A 25,602-nucleotide genomic window follows, 5' to 3' on the forward strand; every position below is an offset into this window, starting at 1 on the left:
ATGCAAATGATAGACTTTACTACTTCATGAAAAATTGTTTAAATGCTCATTTTAGTTAAATGTAGAAGGTTTGGTGGTCAACTGCCACATATAGCATATATCCTGTGCAACAGGAGAAGAGTGAATAACTCTGTTCTTACAGTACAAATTGATGCTGCATAAGATCAGGATCAGGCCTATAAGCTAGTATGTTGTGTGTTTTACTGTATTTACCTTTAGTTTAATGTCTTACTGAAAAGCCTAACCTTGTTATGTCATGTCAATTAGAGCAAGAGTGCACAGCAGATTCCTGTTCTCAGTGAATACAAGGAGGTAATTGGTATAGATTTACATTTGCCAAGCGACTGCATCTTTATATGTACTGTTGCCATGGAAACTCCATCCAGCCTGAGACTCTTGTTTCCCAGTAAACGGTCCCCTGAACCAGCCTCAACAGAAGCAGTGAATCCAAAAATATGTTGTTTTATCATGATCAGCTAGGTGAGAATTAGAAATGAATTGGGCAGAAATGCAAAGAAAAGAATAAAATGAAGAAAACAAAGACATTGAAGGAATGTATACGAGACTTTCACAGTCAGAGACAAGAATTCTTGGTAACACTTTATAATAACTGCATGCTATTAATCATTAGTTAAGCATTAGGAAACAGTTAATTCATCATTTATAAAGCATTAATAGACATTTATAAGCAGTTTATAAATACAGATATAAATGCTTTATACCTGATTTAAAAGCATATCTATAATGTATTTAATAATTGTTTTTTCATACTTTATTAATGATCAATTTATCATTTCTAAATTAACTATAGCATTATTTACACACCAGTTATTAAGGAGTTGTCAGTGGTTCATAAGATCACCTAGAAATTATAAGTAAATGATAAATAAACTATTTAAATGTGCATTCATACATCTTTTTATTCAGACGTATAGTAATAGTTACTTATAGTGTTAATAAATGGTTTATTAACATGTATTTATACTGTAATTCAGGGTTAATTCAGGTAGTTATAAAACATATGTAGTTGTTTGTTAACTATTTTTGTAAGCTCATCTAAAGTGAGGACTATTTATGCCTTGTAAAGCTTTTACAAATGAGATTTAAAGGCTGTTAATATTTATATGTTCTGTATCACTGTGTTTAGAAGATAACTGAGACTTTAAATATCCTTTATAAACACTTTACAAGGCATAACTAGTCCTCACTTTAGATGAGCTCACATAAATAGTTAACTGACCACTACTAAATTACCTGAATTTACTACATTTCTTGTGATCTTATAAATCACTGGCAACTCCTAAATAACTGGTTTGTAAATAATGCTATACTTCATTGAGAAATGATAAATTGAATAAAGCATTTATATCTTTATTTATAAACTGCGTATTACTGTCTATTAATGCTTTATAAATTATGAATTATCTGTTTACTCATGCTTAATTAATGATTAATAGTGTGCAGTTATTATAAAGTGTTACCATCATAATTCAGACTTTATTTATAGCCACTTCCTATAAAATAGTAGTAAGCATTGCAATGTGTCATTTTACACTCAAATATAACTGTTATCATTTGGCAACAATGCTAGTCTTAGGTTTTTATTAGTTCTTTTGCTTATTTTACAAAGCTTCTAGGGACTGTATTCCTGAGGCTGGCTGTTTTGTGATTCATGGCTTGATCTTTTAAGCTCGTTTGGCTTGGCAGTATTTAACAAGATTGACTGCTTAAACTTAATCGTTAGCTAAATTGTTAGCTACTGTTTTAATGTCTCCCACAGTATTTTTGATTAAGTTTAGAACATGAATAACTGCAACTTTGATAGTCAGTGAGCCTGAAAGGATAATTCATCCAAAAAAGAATAGCTCTGCAATTATTTACTCATCTTTATATCATTGTCGGCACTTATCTGGCAATTGTCAGTTTTTGCATCATACTTGTCCATCACTTCCTGAAGAACAAAAGGGATGGTGTTTGTGAACACAATAATTATTTGTGTTAAGAAGTTTGCACAATTTTTTTTTATTTAAGGAATGTGTGGTTAAAGTCATGATGAAATGAAAGTAGCAGCAGAACTTTTCTTTCATATTGTGGCCTTCATCCAAGTGAAAAAAGGATGTCCAACTCTTGAGACGCAGTTGAATGACTGCTGCACAGATGTGGGCCCCTACTGAGAGAAGAAACATGAATGTAACCCAATGCATGTGTACTTAGACCAACAATGAAATTATTTTGCAGATTGAACACAAGAGCATGGCCTGTGTGAATGGTCCCGAGTCTACAAGCAGAAATCTTTCTTAAGCTTAACCACACTTTGAGATGTTTACTGTGTGTGCTTTTACTATTACTGTCTCCAGTGTTTATTGTAAACATGTTGTTTTTATCAAGCTGTCGGCTAAGCTTCATTTTTGTATTCAGGTCCATATGTGTGTTTAATTGGCAGTGGTGGAGATCAGTCAGTGTGGTCCCTTCAGGGCTGTGGTCCCTTCAAAGACCACAGCCACTATTGTGCTGCTGCCAACTTCAAGTTTTTTCTTCATTTCCTGACCATTTTATGTCTCTTAAAGAAGAAAATATATACTTATGTTGTGAGCCAGCTTTCTCAAACAGACCAACCTTTCACATGAGAGCTTTTTATGTTAAATGAATATCTTCAATTTAGTCAAGCAGTGACAAACAATAACAGTATGACATTGTTAATTGCTGGGAGTTTGATTGACAGGCGATCAGACCAATTATAATGCCAAATCTGCCATATTGTCCAACAAACAAACCAGACAGGAGAATAAATTTACATTGGTGGACTTGAACTTGAAAAAGTTGAAACAAGATACCTTCTGATGTTCATTCATGTTTCTTTCGTGCTATAACTAGTAAAAAGGAAGAGATGATCAGTTCACGTGCCGCCTGAACTAAGCCAGTACAGCGATCTGTTACAACACATTAAACACATCTGTCGGTGCGTTGTCAGTCTTCTCTTTGCACTACGATGTATTTTTCACTGCGGGAGAACATGATGTGTGACATGAGAGCGCCATGGCTTGTCAGATGTAGCAACAGTAACTAAGGGGGACAGGTCTTTTGCGAAAGGTCAATTTCATAAATGTGTGAAATATGAGGATGTGTTGAAATTGCTCTATCTCTTTGGGATAAGACTTGAAAACTTCCTACTCACGCCACTTGGTTAAATAATCAGGTTTCACTGCGACGTATCTGACTGCGAGCTCATGTATAGTTCTCGGCTTTGTTTCAGACTGGCCCTTTTTTGTTTTGCTTTTGTCGTAGTCCGAGCACCGAAAACATTAAATTTCAATGTTTAAAAATCTGTGAAGTTGTAAAATGTTACTTTTGTTGACAGTGTGCATTCGGAATCGTGGTGAAATGCTATGATGAACATGAGCAGAGGCAAAATCTTCTTTTTCCACACTGACAGCCACTCTCAGTTAGTGTTTGAGAGCCTCTTGACATTGTGCTGATGGATTTCTATAGTAACTGATGTATACATGTAATATTGTCTATGCTGTCTGAACAAACAAATCAGATCTCATCGCTTGCTAAATAGATAGTCAATCATAAATATTGGATTTGAAAACCTAAATCCCCCTTGTGAGTTGTGTGAACAATGCCTTATAGGCTTATATTGGATTTCTTTCTAGCTCTGTGGCTCAGCCAAAACATAATTTAGAAAAAAACAATCATTTCAAGCCTGTCAGATATCAGACTTCACATCGGTGGCCAGGGATTGTAGGCCTCTGCGGTTTCTTTTCTACAGTGAGTATACAGAAAACAATCACCCCCTTTAAAATGATCACATTTAGCTGTATCTGCGATATTTCTGAGAGCATGAAGAATGATGGAGAGTGTTTCAGATGTTTGACCCATGTGTTTGGGTAAGCTGAGTCTGCCAATATCTCCTTATCAGAGGCAGTTTATAGTATTATATAAACTTCCAAGGTCATGCTTTGACCTCAGATGTTCTCTGTTTCATTGTCTCATCACTGTAGCTGTAACAGAATTTTAGAAAACGGGTTAATCTTTTCATTTATTTTTTTGTTTGAAAAAGAAATTTTAAGCATTGACAATGTATTATCCAGATGTGTATTGTTGTGTACTCCATCTGAAACGGTATTCAACTTTTATCTAAAAGTTGTTTTTCCACATCTTTAGGTTTTATGATCACATATTAATCAGATATTAATTTTCATAAGGGCAAAAAAACGACTTGTTTTTTATGAAATGATTGTGTGCTCTTGTTTTTGTGACATATCAGGACACAACTCTGTATAATGACATGGGTATGACACAGGTATTAAAAGGAGAGGGTGACTTATGAGGACATAACCCATGTCCCCATTTTTCTAAACTCTTATAAACCATACAGAGGTTTTTTTTGAGAAAGTAAAAATGCACAAAGTTTCCTGTGAGGGTTAGGGTTAGGTGTAGGGTTGGTTAAAGGCGATATAATATACAGTATGTATGTACAGTATTAAAACCATTATGCCTATGGGATGTCCCCACTTTTCACAAAAACAAACGTGTGTGTGTGTGTGTGTGTGTATTAATCTTTCCAGCATGGTAAAAAGTCATTAAATCTTATGAAATTCATAGGATAAATCTGTAAGGAGAGGAAGTGCTTATGTGTGTGTATTCAGGGTCAGGAAAGTCCTGTGAATTTGTAAAGTTGTGATTTTTGCTTGCAGAGAACCCAGTTCTCACTTGTTGTTTCTAGTTTTGAGCAAGGCATTGGAGGAAACTGTTGGTTTATTGGTCCGACACCATATTCACTGCTCAGCCTCAGGGGTTTAAACAGGAATCTCAGTGATCACAGGACAGATTTACTGAAACATAAAAGTGGATTTATATTCATAGTGTTCCCCAAGAGACATGTTAGATGCTGTGAAGATTTTTTTCTTTTTCTTTTTGCTTTGTCATACCAATGACACAAAGGCTTCAAAAACAAAGCTAGACTCTGTGAGACTTTCAGGCTGGTTGATGGTGAGCATAAGAGACTTCTTTCAAAAACTTTAAAAAGGCTTACAATCTCTGAACATTTTTTTTATTTTAATGTTATGCTATTGTATTGCATTGTTTTGTTTTCTTAATTATTTTTGTGTCAGTTTCTGGGAAAAGTTTGCAGGCCAAGTGAGAGCTACAGGCCAAACCAGGTTTGTTAAGAAAAAAAATATTATCCTTGTTAACATACAGTATAACATATTCTATGCCCTGCAGATTTCCACAGAGTTGGAAATGCCCACATTCACAAAGTTCTACACATCCTCTATACCTCGCGTGTTCATTAGATGTATTGGCTAATTTGATTATACTTTCAGTTACTTATATGAATATGCCACTTTCATGCCCATTTGACAAATTTTACCAAGACAGACCCCTGTGTCTTCCCTTTATATGTTGAGGCAAATGACAGACAAATATTTCCACACCACAACTTGTTTTCACAAAAGACTTTTAAATATGTAGATGCTATTATTTTATTTTTTTACACAATAGAAAGCCACAGTCAGATAGGAACTGAACAACCTTCACTATTATCAGGACAGGAACAGTTTGAAAACATGTACTCTGAAATGTACTCTTAAGCTCCGTTTTAGCATTTAGCCAGAGTACCGATCTGTTCTTATGCTGTTGACACAAGTTCAAATTCATTTCCCGTTTTCTCCTCATCATCTTCTGAATAAAAATAAGTTTTCTTAAAGACCAATCTATCAGATATTTTTACATATTCAATGTCAACTAAATCTTACAGTCTGCATTTTACATTCCAAATTCACAGGTCTGAGTGCCGCCAAGCTGTTGGTGCAGAGCGGCCTGAATCCTGTGCTCCTGGAAGCCAGAAATCGCGTTGGTGGAAGAACCTACACCGTTCAGGTAAGATACTCATGTGAAGCAAATGAAATTACTGCATTGTACGACACACGGTCTGCTTTTACGTGTGATAGGAACATGAGTCTGTTGACTATAGTCACAACTAGGCGTATTAATTGTTTTAACAATGTGCAACATGTCACTCACAAAACATAAACTCACATACACTCCTTGTGATGCAGCGTCTGTGCTACTTCTGCACTGCAAAAATAGATATAGTTGATACTGGTTTAATGTGAATTAGTAACTATTTCATTGTGAATCTGACCCAAATTTTGTGTGCTTTTTAGAATAAGGAGACGAAATGGGTTGATCTGGGAGGAGCGTACATTGGGCCCACTCAAAACCGCATCCTGAGAATAGCCAAACAATACGGCGTGAAAACATACAAAGTCAACGAGGAGGAGTCTTTGGTTCACTATGTGAAGGTAAACCTCAGTGAAGGCCTACACGTGTAGCAGATCAGACTTATTACCGTATCAAAAGCAAAATATCTGTGTAATTCAAACAAGATTTTTCCCCTGTCTCAAACTCCAGCTCTCTTCACAGCCTCAGGCCAGAGATTCAGCTAATAATACGGCCTTTTGTTTGAGCACACTCATGTCTTAATGCACAGGAAGTCAGAGCTAGCCCTGGTTCGCTCAGCTGAACAGGGCTGAGTATAGAGACCCTACTTCACATTAGTCTGCTGCGCTCGAGTCTGGAGATGCTAATCGCTGCCTTAAGGAAGTCTGTAATATGGTTTCAGACGCTTGGAGTGGGTAAGAAGGGCAGAACTCAAGAAACCAGCTTCCCCTCCTCCTGCCCCATATTTAATTTGGGGAGACGCATCACTGCCCTTAGCACATGCACACTGCATGACCTTATTAGATTTGGCTGTAGATTCAGCGTCTTCGCCGCTCTGACCCTGCTGTTACAGAAATAAATCACTGGATTCTTAGTACTGCTCTTTATTCCGTGGGCTGCTTTACTGCTTTTAGTGGTCATATTTCATAAGAAAAATGCAGGTGGTTTTAAAGTTATCATGGTAAATCAGAAGGATTCTTGAGATGGAGACCAGCAAAGCGACAACTCACACATACTCAAGAAGGCAGTGTACACAGAGGGAAAGGTCATGGTGGAGATCCATTGGAGTGTTCATTGTAGATTATGTCAGGAGGGAACTGGATTTCAGCTGCTGTGGAAAAGACCCTTTGGCATGTTTCCCAAAATACTTTGATTTCCCCAGCAGAATAGTTAACTGTGTAACACAATACCATCACATCTATACATTATAAGTGTAAATATTTGGTTAATACTGAATATTTATAAGATTTATAAGATCTGAAACTTTTAACTTTGCTTTCGGTCTCAATATCGTTACAATGGCTAATCGCTCAGTATTAGAAATCAGGAATGTGAAAGTTGTAGAATCTTGTTAAAAGGGGTATTTCACCCCAAAAAATGAAATCTGTGGATCTAAACATTTGACTTTTTTTTTTGTCTGTTGAACACAAAAGGAGACATTTTTGCAGAATGTGCAGGCTGTTCTTTTCTATGCAGTTACAATAATTGGCATTTTTAAGCTTTGAAAAACAACAAAAACATAAAATATCATGAAAGTGGTCCAGATGTCTCCTGCACTTTATTCCATAATTCAAGTCATATGATAGCTAGTTGTTTCAGTGGTCAATTAAATGTAGTGAGTCTAAATTTGAGATCAGTTTAATGCATCCTTGCTGAATAAAAAGTGAATTTCTTCTAAAAAATGAAATAAAAAATCTTATTGACCCCAACATTTAGTAGTGTATGTTTGAGGAAATCACGTTCTGTCTTCCACAGAAGATGATAAAGGGTGAATTATCATCAATTATTCATCAATCCCCTTTATTGTTTTAATAAACAATACAATAAACATTTCTATAAAAATACAACCCCTGCATTACAAGTCACAATCCTTGGTTCCCATTCCTTGGTTTGTGCAGTTTGACGGCACAATCATTGTCAAGGTCAATGTCAAGCCAGCTGTTTTTTAACAGGCTTTGTCAGAATAAACCCAAAGTCACTAATGCAGAAAGAGGTAGACGCCAGGAAGAGACCATGAACACATGTAGGCATATCTGATTGATCTCAAGGCTTTATTTGTTGAAGAATACATCAGCATGGATTCAGATATCTGTAAGAGAGATGCTGTTCAGAAGCTCAAAGATGCTACTTGAAAACAAAGAAGAGGCTCAGAGCTGCGCTACATGATGTTTTCATTTGGTTTCTTCATTTCAACCAATGCTGTTCTGGTCTGTCTTGCTATAGGCTTCTTTTTGGTACGTGTTATGATTTAAAAAGAATGATTAATGATGTGTGTGTTTGTGTTAGTTTATGTTCTGAAAGAGCCGTCCCCTCTCTCCTCGTGCCATTATCTCCTGATCGGAGCATCCCTGTGGGTAACCATGGCAGCACTCCTCATCAAAAGACAATCGCTATCAGGATTGAGGGGACACACTCGCTTACTCTCTGTCTCTCTCTCTCTCTCTCGTTTTCTCACACCATGATGTCTGGCTCTGTCTTTGGGATCAGGGGCGTTTCCTTCTCATAACCAGATCACTGCAGTCTTCAGGTTGTTAATGTTGAGCTATGCAAATGTCACAGCAGAGAGAATTTTTACTGGTGATCAACCCACTAATTAATAAAGCCAGAGTACATTGTCCAGCTAAAATTGTGCGGTGGGTGTTAATAGGAATCCATGCGATCTGTAATTTGGTGTCAGTGTGAATAATTTATTAAGTTTTCAGGTTAGTCATGGGGATTCAGTGTGTTGAGCGATGGAAAGCTGCTTGATTTGAAAGTGACTTTGTGGGAGCTATGCTTTTTACATTGATACACTATTGACATTTGACAACAAAATATTTTTGCTTTTGAAATTTTGTGAAATGTGACTGCGCTTAAGTTGTTATAGCTCACTAACACAATTTTCCATTGTCTTTGAGGAATGAATAAATTAATCTCTATTTACCTGTTCTGTTATTGACGTAAACAGCTGTGGCATAATTCACCTTTTGAGTTTATCCTCGATATTATCAGATGACCTTCTGCTTTTGCAGATTTTTTATGTCCATTTTTAGGTAGTTTTTTTCAGCCCCTCATTTATCCAGTTAAATCTGCTTTTCTCTGCCTTGGTCCATGAGGATTCACAGGCAACTGCACTTTCAGGCAGCTTTAGTATCAGTATTATGATTGAACATAATCATAATATGATTGAGTTGTGCAAAGGCAGTGTTGTCAAAAATTAATACAGCCTATTAGACAGTGTTTGCAGAACTGTGCATTTACATTAGTGGCAAAATTCTGAGCAATACTAATAAACCACATCTACGTACTTATTGTATATTAATGTTGTGGAATTACTTGGAATTACATTATTATTGTTTCTATTGCAATCAATTATGATGATATGTAATATGCGTATACCTTTACTATTAATGCTTAAAAGTTGGTTTTCCCAAATTTAAAAGTAGCTTTATTGCCAAGTGTGCAAGGAATTTGTCTTGGTGACAGAGGCTTCCAATGCTCAGACAGGTTGACGAGTAACAAACTACAAAAAACAAAATAAAAATTAGTGAGTAAAAATAAAACATGTTACAACAATACACAATAGACAAAAAGACAGTAGACAGTATATTGTATGTACAGATCTGCTAGACTCTTAAAAATAAAGGTGCTTCACAATGCCATAGAAGAACCTTTGTGTCTAAATGGTTCCATAAAGAACCTTTAACATCTGAAGAACCTTTTAAGTTTCATAAAAGGTTCTTTGTGGCGAAAGAAGGTTCTTCAGATTATAACAAGGTCAGAAAGACATGGTTCTTAAATAACATTTGACTAAATGGTTATTTGTGGAACCAAAAATGGTTCTTCTAAGGCATCGCTGTGAATATATTCAATTTATATCGGCTGATATTGGATATTTAATTGCTCATGCTTATTTATATTTAGATTAATTTTGCATTCATTTAGCACTGACTTAAATTTAATCTTTAAAACACTAATAATCTTTAGCAAATCAAAGTAAATATGCATTTTTAATACTGTACATTTAGTGTTGCAATGCTTAAACTCACGGTTTGCATTTTAAACATTTCATTATTTTCATTCTGTAAAATGTCAACACTGTAACACACAGGCGAACAGAATATTACTCTGGAGGATGATACAATTGCTGTCGGACAGGATGTGGTCTCGTTTCATTGCTTGTAACCGGCTGGTGGGCGGCATTATGAGGTTAGTGATAGTAGAGAGACTTAGGGTTTGCTTTGGCTGAAAGGATATCATAAGAGATGCACTTCATCTCCCCACCTCAATTCTGTCGCCATGGGAACAGACCTGTTGCTGGAGGATGAGCGATCTAGTGTCCTCTCCTGCATTGGTCAGGCAGGCTCGCCAGTGATATGGAAATTTCATGGTCCCTTATTTGATGAACATGTTTTCTTGTAGTGTAAGTTGGCTTAGAAATGAAGAAAATGGCTAAGTCACTTCAAAGGCAGTAAGACTGCTAAATAATAGTAAGGAACCATGAACCATGTATTTTAAATGTAAAAAATATATATGTCAGAGGTCATGGGTTCATGGATTCATGGGTTTGATTGCTAGGGAATGCATGAACTCTATAAATGTAAACTTTAAACAGGGCTTGCAAATGCTGGCCCGATGTCCCGGGCAATTTTATCTTCCAGTCAGGCAACCAAAATGCATCACTGCGGTGCCCGACGGGCTAACAGCACAGGTACAGGGTTCAAAATGTGAAATGGGTGTTTTTATAAAAATGTGCCTCTGAAAGGAACTGACTGTCTTCAGAAAAGTTCCCATGGCATTTTCATTTCATCTTACCTGTAATGCTTGATAAAGCAGCTATATTTCTGCCGTTTTAAAAGCCTGACCTAGTGATAGAGAATTCATTTGCATTTTCAGTAAGTCCTTCTGCTGTTTTTGTTTAGATCAGCATGAAAATCGACCCATGTTTTTATGCAGCAAACACACAATTATAAATGTGGAAGAAGTCAATGTGCCTTCTAAAAGTCTCAAAACAATTAAGACAGTAAGATATATATTTATGCTTTAAATTAGTAAAATAATTTATGTTTCTAAAAAATGGTCTAAGGCTGAAATGTGATCTTTATAATTTTGTTTCGTGAAAACCTGTATCTGAACTGCAAATGATGTCCTTTTACTGTGTAATATGTTACATTCTTTTCCGACCCTGCTTATATGGTAGTATTTTTAATTGTTTAGCTCCTAAATTGGGTCATTAAAAATCCTTAAATTTATTTATTTTTTATTCTACAGATACCCTGTAAATAGTGAAAAAAAAAATTCTTCCTGAAATGTGCTTTGGATAAAAGTGTCTGCAAATCGATAAATGTAAACGTATAAGGCATGGGTCTAATAGTTTTTAAAAATGTGTTAAGTTCAGTTCACTTTTTTTACTTATATAATAGGCTAGTTTTTAACCCTGGAATGCTAAATGAAAACCACCACTGGACTGCTAAGTTATGATTTCTTTTTCTTTGATTTTGGTCATTTTTTGTCTTGTTTAGGGCACTAGGTAAGCCAGAACTGCCATAGTGCCCGCTCAAAAAAGTATCAGCATGATGTCCTTGTAGTGCTGACAAGTGTTTTGCGGTGGTTTGATATTTAAGGTGTTCAATAATTTATCTGTCTTACTAAGTGCATTCTAGTTCTACCCAAAAACCACTCTGGTTCCCCTCAGATGTTTTCTGCGAGCAATAAAATGACAGGGTTTTCCAAAACGGTATGCTGAAAATGCACAAATTACTATGACATGACAAATCGCTCGGAATTGGATGCTGGACATCAAACCCAGTGGTATGTGATAATCTTTCTAGGTGACAGCTCTTTGACTTTGTCAGGAGTTTTGACTACCTGATCACAGCTTGTTACCTGATTCAGAGATTCATTTATTTAGCATGTTTTTAACTGTTAATCTAGAGATTATAAATGTGATTATAATAGTTTTTTTTATTTCTTTTTGCTGAATTAGCATTATCATTAATGTCTATTTATAGATGCTTTATCATTATTGTAGATTCCACTCCAACTCTCTAAATGAGCATATTTATCTTTCTCCTCCTCTTAATGAATAAGATTGTCACATTTTTATGTGAAAATCATAAAATCGTACTAAGATTTGATAAGGTCGAGTTGTTTCTGATCTTCTGGTTGTATTAACGCAAACTGTAAAGGCTGTGAATGTTACAGAGAGTAAGACACATGTTCGGATCCATATGCAGAACTTTATTATAAGAATGGTTCGACAAGCAGTAATCAGGAACGGCGTCAGGTATGTCAGGGATATCCAGAATCAAAAACAGTCACAAGCAGAGGTCGGGGCAGGCGGCAGAGAATCAAAGGCGATATACACAATCCAAAACCAGACACAGGAAGAACAAACACAAGAAAAGCGCTTGGAAATGCTAGATGGGGCTAAACAAGACTTTGCAAAGACTGAGAGTGATTGTGTGTGTGTGTGTGTATTAGCTGCAGGTATGTGTGTGTAATTAGATGCAGGTGTGTGTGTGCAGTCAGTCCCAGGAATGAGGCAGGATGGGAAATGGAGTTCGAAAAAGGGGATGGAAACCCAAATGGCCGAGTCCTGAGTGGAGTGCCCTCTATTGGAGTTTATGGGCACTCCAACTAATGATCGTGACAGTGAACAGAGTCCCCTTCATTAACTGATTTGATTCCAAGCCAGGTGAAATGCAGTTATGTATATTTTAGGCAGCAAAAAACATTTTCCATTCCAGACTGGTTACACTTCTAATGATAATGAGGTCATGATGGCTATGATAAAGACATTACGTCAACAAAGACAAAATAATAATCCCAATTTTCATTATTTGGTGCTAAGGTTATAGCTAAGGCTATAAGGTTTCTTATAGACACTGTTTTTTTGTTTCCAAGGGCAAATCATATGCATTCAAAGGGCCTTTTCCTCCGGTGTGGAACCCTCTTGCATACCTGGACTACAACAACCTCTGGAGGACGATGGACAAGATGGGGATGGAGGTAAGTTTTTTATTCAGAACCAATTCCATTTGTATTTATGTTTTAAGGTCCATGAACTGTTCTCCTGAAAACATGAGACTGCAATACTTGAATGTCTCCACAACACTGCTGCTGAATCTACCTCACAAAACAGACACTTATAAAACACAAACAGTGCAACACGTGTAATCTGATTCCCGAATGAGAATCGATTCATTTTAGTGAATCAAACACGCACAGAGTTACAAGTATAGTCCGATTTCCCGAACAAATGACTTTCAAGTTCTTTTTAGTATATTTATGTATATTTATTAGTGCTGGGCAACGATTAAATATTTTAATCGCGATTAATCGCATGATTTTCTGCGATTAATCACGATTAATCGCAGCATGCGCAAAATTCAATAATGAAATCAAAAGTTGTTTGTCAAAACTTTAAACAAATAAAGTGCTTTTTTACAGCAGTTAAAAGTAAGTAGCAGTTAACATTTCTTGTAAATCTTAACTTAAACATTAATGTAATCAAATTAAATATAACATTAATGTATAAATAAAACATTAAAACATTAATTTTCTATTAAATAAAACATAAAAGTTTTGTTAAGTTTGTAAAAAAAAAAAATGTCCAGAACCTCAATCATAACATTTTAACTTGCCCCTTACAAGCTACAACATCAATCTCCTTTAAGAGACTGAGAATCTCAGTCCAAAAAATAAAATAAAATAATAAAATTATTTCAGTGATGCAGGTTAACTTAATTTATCCATTCTTCCAACTTTACATTTACTTACTCATCTGCACCTAGCCAGTTGCTAAGACACACAAGGTCATTCACATTTTCGTAACAGAAACTCCACAGTACAACAGAACATAAAACACATAATAAAAATAATAATAAAAAATAAAAAAAATAAGTAGATTTGTATTGAGAGACATTTTGCTGAAACGTGTGCTAAACATTTTATTCATGTTGCACAGCAGTGGGACATTTCAAATAAAGTCAGCACAATTAGCACAGATAGTGCAAGAAATATGATCGCTGCTGCGAGACATCTGCCTTTTGAACACGTCCCCTGCGTTGCGCACAGTCTCCAGCATTCTGTCATAGTATCTCTGCACAACAGCGCGTTTGACAACGTCCTGGCCAAATGCAGAAAGGTTGTGGGCCATTTTATGCACAGTGCAGCGAGTGCTGCAGAATTAGAACAAAACAAATTGAACTTAAACTAAAGAAGGAGTTGCTTATACAAGACATTCCAACCAGATGGAATTCAACTCTGGACATGATTTTCTGTTTTGCGCTGTAGCTCATCCCAAGCAGCCAGTAGCCTACTGATAAACATGTGTATTGTGTATGTGTATTGAAACGCAGTGAGCAACGGACTTTCAAAATAAAAAGTACATTAACGCGCGATAAACTAATTGTCGGCGTTAATTAATTAATGCGTTAACGTGATAAAAACGCATCAACTTGCCCAGCCCTAATATTTATGTAATTTGATGATTTCATTTAAATTAATCTTTTTTAAAAAATAACTATAATTAACGAGCTCTTTTTAGCAAATTGAATGCATAAAATGCAACCAGTGTAGTCAGATTTACGAACAAATGATTCTAACGAGTCTGTTCTAGTGAATAAAATGCATACAGCTTACAAGTAATTTAGAGCTAATTCTGGCTGGTTGTTCAAACAATTATGCACTTGGTCAGCAGTATTTTATAAATAACAAATACTACATTTAGTTTTGTATTTCATTAATTGTTAAAAAATTTTCTTCTCAGTAACAATGAAAAATATGTTAATATGAACACGCCTTCTCCAATAATTTTTGTAAAATTATTATTATTAAAGGGATACTTCACCCAAAAATGAAAATTACCCCATAATTGACTCCCACCCTAGGTTTATAAATACAATCAGAGTTGTTTTAAAAAATGCCCTGGTTCTTATAAGCTCTATGATGGCAGTGAATGGGTGATATTCAATAGTCCAGTAGTTTGCAAACTTTTTGCAGTGTCCACCCCTTTCTAATGTTTGACATGTGTCAAGCACCCCCACCAACTTATTTTGGTTTACCAAAATTACTAGCCATTCAGTATTTTCACTGGCCACAATTTAGTTGTTGGGAAATTACATTTTTATATGACTAAGGTTACTGCATACAAAATTAAAAATAAATGTTATGTACAAACATTGACCTTTTTTTAATTCTTTCTTTTTTTTTGCATATTTAAAAGTTTTTCCCCCTTACCTTATCTAATGCATGCTTCATCTTTTATATGAAATTCTTACATTTTTATTAATAATTTCACGTATTATATTAAGACACTATAGGGCTGTTACCATTTAAATATAATCAGTATTACCAAAACCGATCTTTCCCCTGCAGAAGAAACAGAAGCAGGTGAAGTGGCATATTTTAAAATATACACATATGAAATGTAGGGGAAAAAATGCAAAGATAAGCTACATTTAAATAAGTAAACCACCAGTAAGTGGCACCAAGTGATGAGTGAGTCATTGAGTCAACCGATTCGTTCAGACGGCTGATTCATTCAAGAATGAATCAAGAGCCTGTCTTTATTAATGGACCACCTCGGGTGTGCATTATTTAAAAAAAAATAATTCAACAGATCGAAGTCTATTATTCTGCTTATACTACAGTTACCACACCTCAAGACATCAATCAGATTATATATTTCAAGTCTCACATAACTCCACCGGTGTCCAACTCCAGCAGGGCAGATAGATGTCTCTTCTTTCTGTCACTATCACACAAGCACAAGGCAACACTGTGTGCATTAGTGATGCGTGGGTCGTCTCATAACCCTTGGACCCCGCAGGTCGGGTTGGGGTGGGTAAAGAAATTGTAACTTTATTTGCGGGGTGGGTCCGGGCGGGTCATCAAAAACAAAACAAAACAAAAAATCCATATATGTTGTAGGGCTGGGCAATATTGTCATTTTTCTAATCAGATCAGATCGACGATACACGATATTTTATCGTGCATGGGTGGAGCGAGAGAGATTCTTTGTACTTGTCATAGCATAACTATTTGCTGTTTTAAACTGCCCAGGTGTGCGAGAGAGAGCCTATGGAATCACCATTAATCGTAGAAATATACTTTCAAACATACTAATAAACTAACGTTAAATATAAAAATACTGTATTTAAAACAGCTAGTTCATATATAGTCGAACGCAACTGTCATATCACGTGTCCTGTGACAAATCTGACGCATCTGCGCACGGAAGTTACCAGTCTAAATGTTATGCAAAATCAGTCAACGGTGAAAATCAAAAGAAGATTTCATTTGAAGTCCAACAGTTTAACACTAATATTGGGCATAAACGAACACGTTAAATATAAAGTATTTAAAACCCGTAAGTTCATATGTTTGGAGTAAAGTTGAATTGAACTGCTGCATCAGTCATACAGCGCTCCGGACTGCGCACCTCATGATGAGACCGACGCACCGCCACAGAAACAAGAATGAGATGCATTCAAACACAACTGTGGCATTAAACTCAGTTAGTCAGGGCTCGTTTAAAATATTGCACATATATAGCCCATTCAGATTACTTGTTAAAGTGTAAGGAAATTCCTTATATCTGCAGACGATGTACATCTGTTTGTGAATAGAGACGGCTACATGCGCTAATCCTCATTTGCACGTGTGCGTGTGTGTGTGTGTGTGTGTGTGAAATGCGGTGCTGAAGTGAAATAGCTGGGCAGTTTGATAACTGAATTATAATAGGCCGCCTCATAACCTGCAGTAAAAAACCCTACCCGTGCATCACTAGTGTGTATGTAATACACATGGGAGTTGTAGTGTCGTAGTGTCACACTGCAATATGGCTTTATTTCAGATGCCTTTTAAAAATGCTACAATTATTCAACCCGCCAAAATGGCTATTTGGAGTCACAGTGTTACCTGCGACGAGCAAAGTCCACCTGCATTTGACGGGTGTTAATGTCAAGTCCTGGTTATAATTATAAATGCACTTTAGATTCCTAAAGAAGCTCCATGGAGGGCCCCTCATGCTGAAGAGTGGGACAAGATGACCATGCATCAACTCTTTGACCAGATTTGCTGGACCAGGTACAGAGAAGGGACCATTTAAAATCATACAAGATTGTGGCATATTGGCTTTTAAAGGCAAAACCCGTTTGCCCTTGGGTTGCTTGCAGGGCCGCTCGCCGCTTTGCCACTCTGTTCGTCAATGTGAACGTGACCTCTGAGCCCCATGAGGTGTCTGCTCTGTGGTTCCTTTGGTACATCAAGCAGTGTGGAGGCACCATGAGAATCTTCTCTACCACGAATGGAGGCCAGGTAAGTCTTAAACAGTTTAGCTCATAGAAACTGTTTGCCTGTTAGTATACTTTATCTTGGTTGGTTATTTGACTGACGAAGAGCAGAATTAATTATATACCAAACATTTGAACTCCACGACCACGTTTTCACAGCATGCTTGTGCACATCTCTTTGGCTTTCTCACCGCACCAGCACTTGTGTTTACAGTATAATTAACATCTGTGGGAGAACGAGAGAAAGGCAGGCTGAGGGAGTGAGAGATGGGGGGTTAGAAATAGTGATATAATCAAGCTGTAGATGTTCAATCCAATGTTCCTGCCAAGTCCAATAGTCATTGTCACTGTTCAGTCTGTACCCCCAATTAAGTTAACCACAGCTCTCACAACGGGATTTGTTGCAAGGCAAAAAAAAATTACTTTCTGCGGAAGAAAGAGAAATGTTTTGCTGTTATGATTAAAGAAAGAGGATTTCATAGAGTAAAAAAAACACTTAAAACAAATATTCAAAGAGACAACCTTGTGTCATACCCATTCATTCCTGTGACAATGAACTGATTATGTAACGTACCAAAATAGTGGCCACTGTATCTGGGTCATATTTATCTCAGGAGCCTTCTAGATAGAACACAAATAAAGCAAATAACAGTTTGTTTGCTAAAATGTCACTTCTTTTATCTTTTACTCACTATGGAATGACATTGTCAGTAAACAGTTATGATCTGCCTGTTTCTGTTCTTTAACCAGTTTTATATTCTGAACTTGTCTGATAAGGTATGCGCATGGTGGGCAGAATTATACAACTCTATCATAATTCTGTCTTTGAGAGACAGAGACACCTATTGGTGGATTAAAGATTTTCAGTCCTTGTTGAAATGTGAATGTTTATGTATGTGACTATTAAACTGATCATATTTATTACATACAAGATCTATGCATCATATGACAGGAGCGCAAGTTTGCCGGAGGTGCCAATCAAATCAGTGAGGCGATGGCGAGAGAGCTGGGTGACCGTGTGAAGCTGGACAGAGCTGTCTACAGCATTGACCAGACTGGAGACCTCGTGGAGGTCAGGACAGTTAATGAGGAGATATACAAGGTGAGAATTATATATACAGCATATATTATATTATATTATTTCTTGAGCACCAAATCAGCAAATTAGAATGATCATGTGACACTGAAGACTGGAGTAATGGGTGCTGAAAATTCAGCATAAATGGTAATATGTGACCCTTTACCACAAAACAAGTCATGAGTAAACTCATAAATAAGCTTTCCATTGATGTATGGTTTGTTGGCATAGGACAATATTTGGCCGAAATACAACTATATGAAAATCTGGAATCTGAGGGTGCAAAAAAAAAAAAAATTTGAATACTGAGGAAATTACCTTTGAAGTTGTATCAATATTACTAATCAAAAATTAAGTTTTGATATATTTACGGTAGGAAATTAACAAAATATCTTCATGGAACTTGAAGTTTATTTAATATCCTAATGATTTTTGGCATAAAAGAAAAATCGATCATTTTGACACATAGAATGTTTTTTTGGCTATAGCAACTCAAGATTATGTGTTACATATAGTAGTGTGCAAGGGCGTAACTTTGGGTCTACCATTGGGGGGGTTAAACTCGCGGCATATGAATAATTTTCTTGTGTAAAAGGTAACATGCTAATTTACATTACAGATTATTTAAAATATGATACTATCTTTCTTGCTGGCAAATGAAATTAATAAAGAAAACGAACAAAAGTATTCATTCTGAATATTTCATATTATTTTAATCTGAATGATGTTATGATATTGAGGGGGTTATATTAGTTGGATCTGATTTTTGGGGGGGTCATGACCCCCGTAACCCCCCTCAAATTACGCGCATGTTAGTGTGCTAGCTTTTGAGTTAAGTAACCACTGAGTAAGCAGTATTTTACATTTCATGCTAAATCGGCTAATTTGAAGGAAAAATGTAGCACTTTGAAGTATGTATCAGCATGTATGTGTCTAAGCGTGGTGGATTGTTGTCAGTAAGCTGCTCTTCATCCCTCTGTCCTGGTCACATCCTCTTTCCTGTGCTGAAAGCTTAATAAAGGATGCTGTAGAGCTGCTTAACCCTCAAGGGAGGAACAGTGGGGGCGACTGGAACCACTATATTGAACAATATGTCCTTACATTTGTACACTACTGTTCAAAAATGTGGGGTCTGTAAATGTTTTATTATTATTTATTTTATTAGATCTCTTATGCTGATCAAGGCTGCATGTAGTAATTTATTTGAACATTAAATTTATTCCTGTGATGGCAAAGTTGCATTTTCAGCAAAATTGTTGTGTGCAATTATGAGTTCCACATTTCTGAGAGGTTTTGTACTGTACTGTAAATCCATTAATGAAATGTAAAACTCTTGTTGTTATATACAAGGTAACAGAGACATGTGTGATTTCAGCAAAATCCATCAGATAGAAGAACCCTTTCAATGTGCGGCATTCCCAAAATATCTCTTACAAGAGCTTTATATGTGTTGTTAATGGACAAAGTCCTTTTAACACTTAACTATCTGAAAAGATGTATTCAAACATTTTTATTTTTCTCTGTTCTTGTAGGCCAAATATGTTATACTTGCCATACCACCAGGGCTGAACTTGAAGATCCATTTCAACCCTGAACTGCCCCCTCTGAGGAACCAGCTCATTCATAGGGTCCCCATGGGCTCAGTCATCAAATGCATGGTGTACTACAAAGAGGACTTCTGGAGGAAGAAGGGTCTGTACTTCTTGTCCACTTACTATTACACAAATCACATGAAAGCCAGTTACAAACACTTCTTGGGACTGAAGATGCATTGGCTGCATGCAGTGTTGTTATTGTTAACTGTAATGATAAAAAATCTGTTTTGTTATTTGAAATGAAGCTGAAATTAAATAGAAATATTTGGAAAAACAAACTTAAATAAAAAATGAGAAATGTTGCATTGGCAACCAACTAAAATAAAATAGTTTGATGTGCTAAAATGACTAAAACTAAAGCTAAAATAAATCAAAACATTTTAAAAACGAATAAAAATGACTAGCCTGACTACATCAGACTTCGTACATCTGCTCAATTTCAGTTCGCTTCTGTACTTCTGTGTAGCAGTGCTTGGTATTACCAGGCTTAAAAAAATGATTAAAATCTAAGCTAAATTAAAACCAAAACTGAACATTTAAAAATAAAAGCTAAATCTAAATATTATTAAAAAACGATACAATTAATAGTACAATAACACTGGTTACACAGTCTTTGTGCTAACCTGTGCTGCTTAATTTTTTTCAGGATACTGTGGCAGCATGGTGATCGAAGAGGAAGAAGCACCTATTAGTCTCACTCTTGACGACACTAAGCCTGATGGGTCTGTGCCTGCTATAATGGGGTAAATGAAGCGATGAGCTTACCATCGTAGGATGAACATGAACTACAAAACAAAATAAATGAGACGTTTGAGGTTACAGGACAGTAAGCTGGCTCCTTCTCTTTACAGTTTCATCCTGGCACGGAAATCCAGAAAATTAGCAGGCCTGACGAAAGAGGAGAGGTAGATATTTCTTTGTTTTCATATTGGTCAAATGCCACTATGACTGTGCTGTAAGGCTTTTTCTTACCAGAATTGTGTAAACCATTTCAGAAAGAGCAGGATCTGTGAGATTTATGCTCGCGTGCTGGGCACAGAAGAAGCATTACATGTGAGTCTATGTGACCAGAAGCCATCCTTTAGTCTTATAATTTCTTTATAACGTTTCATGCTTCATTTTTATGGCTATATCTTCTTTAGCCTGTGCACTACGAGGAGAAAAACTGGTGTGAGGAGGAGTACTCTGGTGGCTGCTACACTGCCTGCTTCCCCCCGGGTGTCATGACACAGTATGGCAGGTTAGTGCACTGCATCATGCTAGTCTACTGATGGTAAACTACAGCATGCATTGACATGAGAAGTGACCGTTTCTCTCTGTTTCAGGGTGTTGAGGGAGCCAGTGGGCAGGCTGTACTTTGCAGGAACTGAAACAGCCACAGAGTGGAGCGGTTACATGGAGGGGGCCGTGCAAGCTGGAGAGAGAGCAAGTAGAGAAGTGCGTTCTTAGCCAATAGTAATGTATATTAAATTAAATTAATAATTGCATTAAATACATTTTTTTTTAAATCTTACTGAACCAAGACATTTAAATAGTAATGTATTTACAGGAAGCTCTTCTAAACTAACACATATACTTCCTTGCCACCTGTTATCGATCTTGTATATAAAACGAAAGCACTTTTTGTCATTGGTTCTGGATAGGAGCGACTGCTAAATGCTTTAAATGGAAATGCTAATTGAAGTTTATGTCTGATTTTGAATAATCTCTAAATACTCTATGCTTCTTTCTTAAAGATTTTGTGTGCAATGGGAAAACTCCATGCGAGTCAGATCTGGCAGCCAGAGCCTGAATCATTGGTATGAACTGCACTTTTGAATGCACTTTGTTTTATGAAACGTTTTAATTGAATCCAAAAATATCAAAAAAGCATTTTTAGTTTTGGATCTTATTCAAATTCTACTCTGAACACTTTTCCTCAGGATATCCCGGCCCAGCCGTTTGTCACCACATTTTGGGAAAGAAACCTGCCATCCGTTGGGGGATTACTCAAGTTCATGGGCGTGTCCTCCTTCCTGGCTCTGGCCACAGCAGCAGGAGTGGTTGCCTGCAAGAAGGGGCTCCTCCCACAGAGCTAAAGCCCCTCCCACTTTCACAGCCTGTTCTCTACAAGCTGGCCTTGTGATTGTGACGTTCAGTCACCTAATCACAGTCATAATGCCATCTGGGTATGTGGCCCGAGTTACTTAGATGAGATTTTACACACAATTACATTGTTAAAAATTAACCACGTGATTGTTATGGCTTAATGAGTAGCTGGTAATTGTTAATATGGGAATTGCCCTGTCAAAGAATTCACAAACTGTCCTTATTAAATGAACCGAACGTGTGACATTCCACAACCATTCATGGCATGTGTGTGTTTTCCACCAGTCTTATTGATTGCCTCTGCTAATTTCAGGTGCTGTTCTCAGGAACTCGTTAATTAACCTTCCAAAATATTGAAGTAACATTACAGAGATTAGATTAGCATTTAGTCTTGCATTTTATTGTACTCTACAGGAGAGACTTCGAGGATATCTTCTCTTCATCTTCAGCACAATTCAATATATCATTCATGAGAGAAGCAGAGGCTGTTCTTGCATTCATTCTCAGCATACAAATGAAAGTTAGTACAGACTGGCTTTATGTTTCTGGTAGTATAACACAGAGATCTGATTTGAAGGTTGTCCCAGTGTTAAATGTAATTTCTAAAAGCTACTATATGATTAAATCATTTGAAAGCATTTGAATGTAATTTAACATATTAGATTTTTCCACGTTAAAGACCAGTGTTTACTTGAAATATGAATTAGGTTTTTTGACATGCATTCATTTTCAATCATGCATTGTTTAACAATCCTCTAATCTCATGGTAAATTATTACTGGTAATAGGAAAAAAAAATATTTATAAATTAAATGCTAATTTGTAGACAAATATAAATGCTTTCCCAGTCTATCTAAATGGTATAATAGTTTTTTTTTCTTTTTTACCATCTACCAGCCTTGTGACAGACAGACGGATAGATAGATAGATAGATAGATAGAGGAAAGTATATATATATATATATATATTAGGGGTGTAACGGTTCACAAAATTCACGGTTCGGTTCGATACGATACACTGATGTCACGGTTCGGTTCGGTTCGGTACGTTTTAGATACAGCAAAATGTAAAAACATCTCAACTTTTCAGAATGCCGCAAGCGCACCGCGGGTCATGTGACAAGAACCAACCAATCAACTTCATCCTTTCCCGTAACAACGTTGAGAGCTCAGCCAAGATGAAGGAACAGCTGATCATAGTTGTATATGGATTGCAATTTTGAAATAAATTCAGTAGCAGAGCTACTGCAAGCGATTTTTAGAGCTGCAAATCCATTTATCCTTCGCTGAAATTTCCGCGTCTCATGGAGAGAGCACGTCATTGTTGCTTAGCAAAGACAGACGCCTCATGAGCGCTTCTGCCCGAGCGCTTTGGAAAGGAGGAGAAAGACGCGCTTAGCGTTTTCCATGCGTTTTTAGGCACGATATGTGAACGGCCCCTAAGGCGCTCGCTCACTCAGCACGCGCTGAAGGCTTGTTGCAAAATGTCTAATGCATTTAACAGACCAGAAATATAAGATCCTAAAATAACCAACAGGTCTGGTGTTTGGGTTGGATTCCCTGTAAGCTATAGTGTCTAAATGCTGCAGGGATAGTTTGCTGCGTGCATGTTTCTCCTTTTTTTCGTCTTTTCCCAGATAGTACTGACGCATATATCCCAGATATTCCCGCTGGGTTTTTTTTTTTTTTTTTTTGTATTCCCGCTGGTGTCATGTTGCAGATGCGACATACCGTTGTTTTTTTATCCACCACTCTCTTGCCATCACCATTATAGCTTAAAGGGAATCCAAAGTGCACCCAAACACCAGACCTGTTGGTTATTGGAGGATCTTCTCATTTCTAGTCTGTTAAACGCATTGGCTATTTCGCTACGAGCCTTCAGCGTGTACTGAGTGAGCGAGCGCCTGCTGAGTAGCCTAACATAAACATATAAGATGGTGTTTTTTTTCTTCTTCGGGAGTGTCAGGGGCGTTGCCTGTTACGTTGTTTGGGTTATTGGGCTACCTTGTTGAACGCATATCATTATATTTCTTTCTCTCTCTTTTTTTTTTTTTTCAAATATAATTAATTACTCCAACGAACCGTTCGGTATACATAATGCGTACCGCGTACCGAACCGAAAGCGTCGTACCGAACGGTTCAATACGAATACGCGTATCGTTACACCCCTAATATATATATATATATATATATATATATATATATATATATATATATATATATATATATATATAAAATTGATAATTGCTGTATTAGCAAAAGAACAGCAAGTAGTTAAATCTCTCTCTCTCTCTCTCTCTCTCTATATATAATATACATTGTCTAAAATTACAATTAATTCAAAAGAAGGTGATGTAGCCCTAGACAGACAGATTAAAAAAAAATGCATTAAGTGTATAAACCTGAAGTGTGTAAATTTTGTTGTTCCAAAGATCTGTTGTAACTGTTGTTCGTGGTGCCTTTATCTGATGTAGTATTCCTCATTTCTCAAGTGCCTCTGTGCTGATGAGCTCCTCCAGTTTTGAACATTGTCCCTGGGTCAGTCACTATACTCCTTTAGGTGATGCTTTCTAAAATCTCTCTTTGGCTGATAAATCTGGATTCAAGCAACATTAAAAACTCACTGCTCTAGTATTCTCTAGTATTCAGCATACAATGAAAAGCTTTTACAACTGCTTCCTGAAGAAGCCACTGATGATCCAGGACTGACAGAATCAGAGGCAAAGCCACTCCTGACTGTTGACTACAATGTTTGATAAGAAAGCTTTCTATCTGTGATCTACATCTTGGTTAGAGTCTGGTCCACTGTGAACTGAATGATGTGGTGACACTTTTGTCCTGACATGTTGTATTTGCTCTAACTCCTCCACCTGGTATGCTAGTGAATTGTGGCTCTCTGTGTGTGTGTGTGCTGCTAATGCTTTTCCGAAACCACATAACATGGCCCTGTTTGCTCGAGCTGTCATCGTCTGCTCAAGTTTGCATAGCTGCCCTACTACGATCAGGCCCTTTTGTCTGATTTTGTGTGCGTATCAAAATGTCCAATGGTCTAGTCTTGTAATTGCATTATTTGATCTCTTTGTACAAATTCTACGACTAAGCTGATAATAAAAGTGTATTATTTACCACCAGACCCTGCATATGCCTTTCTTTTGTTATCAGTGTATGCAACATTCTCATCTTAATTATTTGCCTTTAAAGTCACAAGCGTCTTGATTGGCGTGATGTCCTCCTTCAGGGAAGAAAACAGTTGATGCTCTTCCAGCAGAGATGAGCTCATTTCAACGCAGCAGGACATGAACTGCCTCAGCCACTGATTTCCTTTTTGAAAAAACAGCATATGCTGGTTATGTATGTTTTGAAGCATGGCAGCTGGTTTAAGCTGGTCAGTTTCCTGTGAGGGTTAGGTTTAGGTCTAGGGCCATAGAATATACAGTTTGTACAGTATAAAAACCATTACGCCTATGGGATGTCCCCACTTTTCACAAAAACAAACGTGTGTGTGACAAAAAAAGTTTTTGTTTTTGAAAACAAAAAATCTGAGTATAACGATACTATAATTCCATAGTATATTATTATGTTGATATTAAAATGTAATTTAAAAAAATACAAATT

General features: G+C 36.7%; 1 protein-coding gene across 1 annotated transcript in view; it reads left to right on the top strand.

Annotated features, from left to right (window-relative positions):
* mao (monoamine oxidase) overlaps positions 1 to 22,240 on the top strand; it is a 28,961-nt gene extending 6,721 nt beyond the window's left edge. Inside the window, exons 2-15 of the mRNA XM_026217836.1 lie at positions 5,792 to 5,886; positions 6,174 to 6,311; positions 12,835 to 12,939; positions 16,931 to 17,022; positions 17,112 to 17,253; positions 18,181 to 18,330; positions 19,839 to 19,998; positions 20,548 to 20,644; positions 20,753 to 20,806; positions 20,897 to 20,954; positions 21,044 to 21,141; positions 21,227 to 21,338; positions 21,638 to 21,700; positions 21,824 to 22,240. Coding sequence (XP_026073621.1) covers positions 5,792 to 5,886; positions 6,174 to 6,311; positions 12,835 to 12,939; positions 16,931 to 17,022; positions 17,112 to 17,253; positions 18,181 to 18,330; positions 19,839 to 19,998; positions 20,548 to 20,644; positions 20,753 to 20,806; positions 20,897 to 20,954; positions 21,044 to 21,141; positions 21,227 to 21,338; positions 21,638 to 21,700; positions 21,824 to 21,979 — 1,520 coding nt within the window. The 3' untranslated portion in view covers positions 21,980 to 22,240. The remainder of the gene's footprint in view (positions 1 to 5,791; positions 5,887 to 6,173; positions 6,312 to 12,834; positions 12,940 to 16,930; positions 17,023 to 17,111; positions 17,254 to 18,180; positions 18,331 to 19,838; positions 19,999 to 20,547; positions 20,645 to 20,752; positions 20,807 to 20,896; positions 20,955 to 21,043; positions 21,142 to 21,226; positions 21,339 to 21,637; positions 21,701 to 21,823) is intronic.
* Positions 22,241 to 25,602: the final 3,362 nt, after the last annotated feature.

This window comes from Carassius auratus, chromosome 34, assembly GCF_003368295.1.
Source record: "Carassius auratus strain Wakin chromosome 34, ASM336829v1, whole genome shotgun sequence".
NCBI lineage: Eukaryota > Metazoa > Chordata > Actinopteri > Cypriniformes > Cyprinidae > Carassius > Carassius auratus.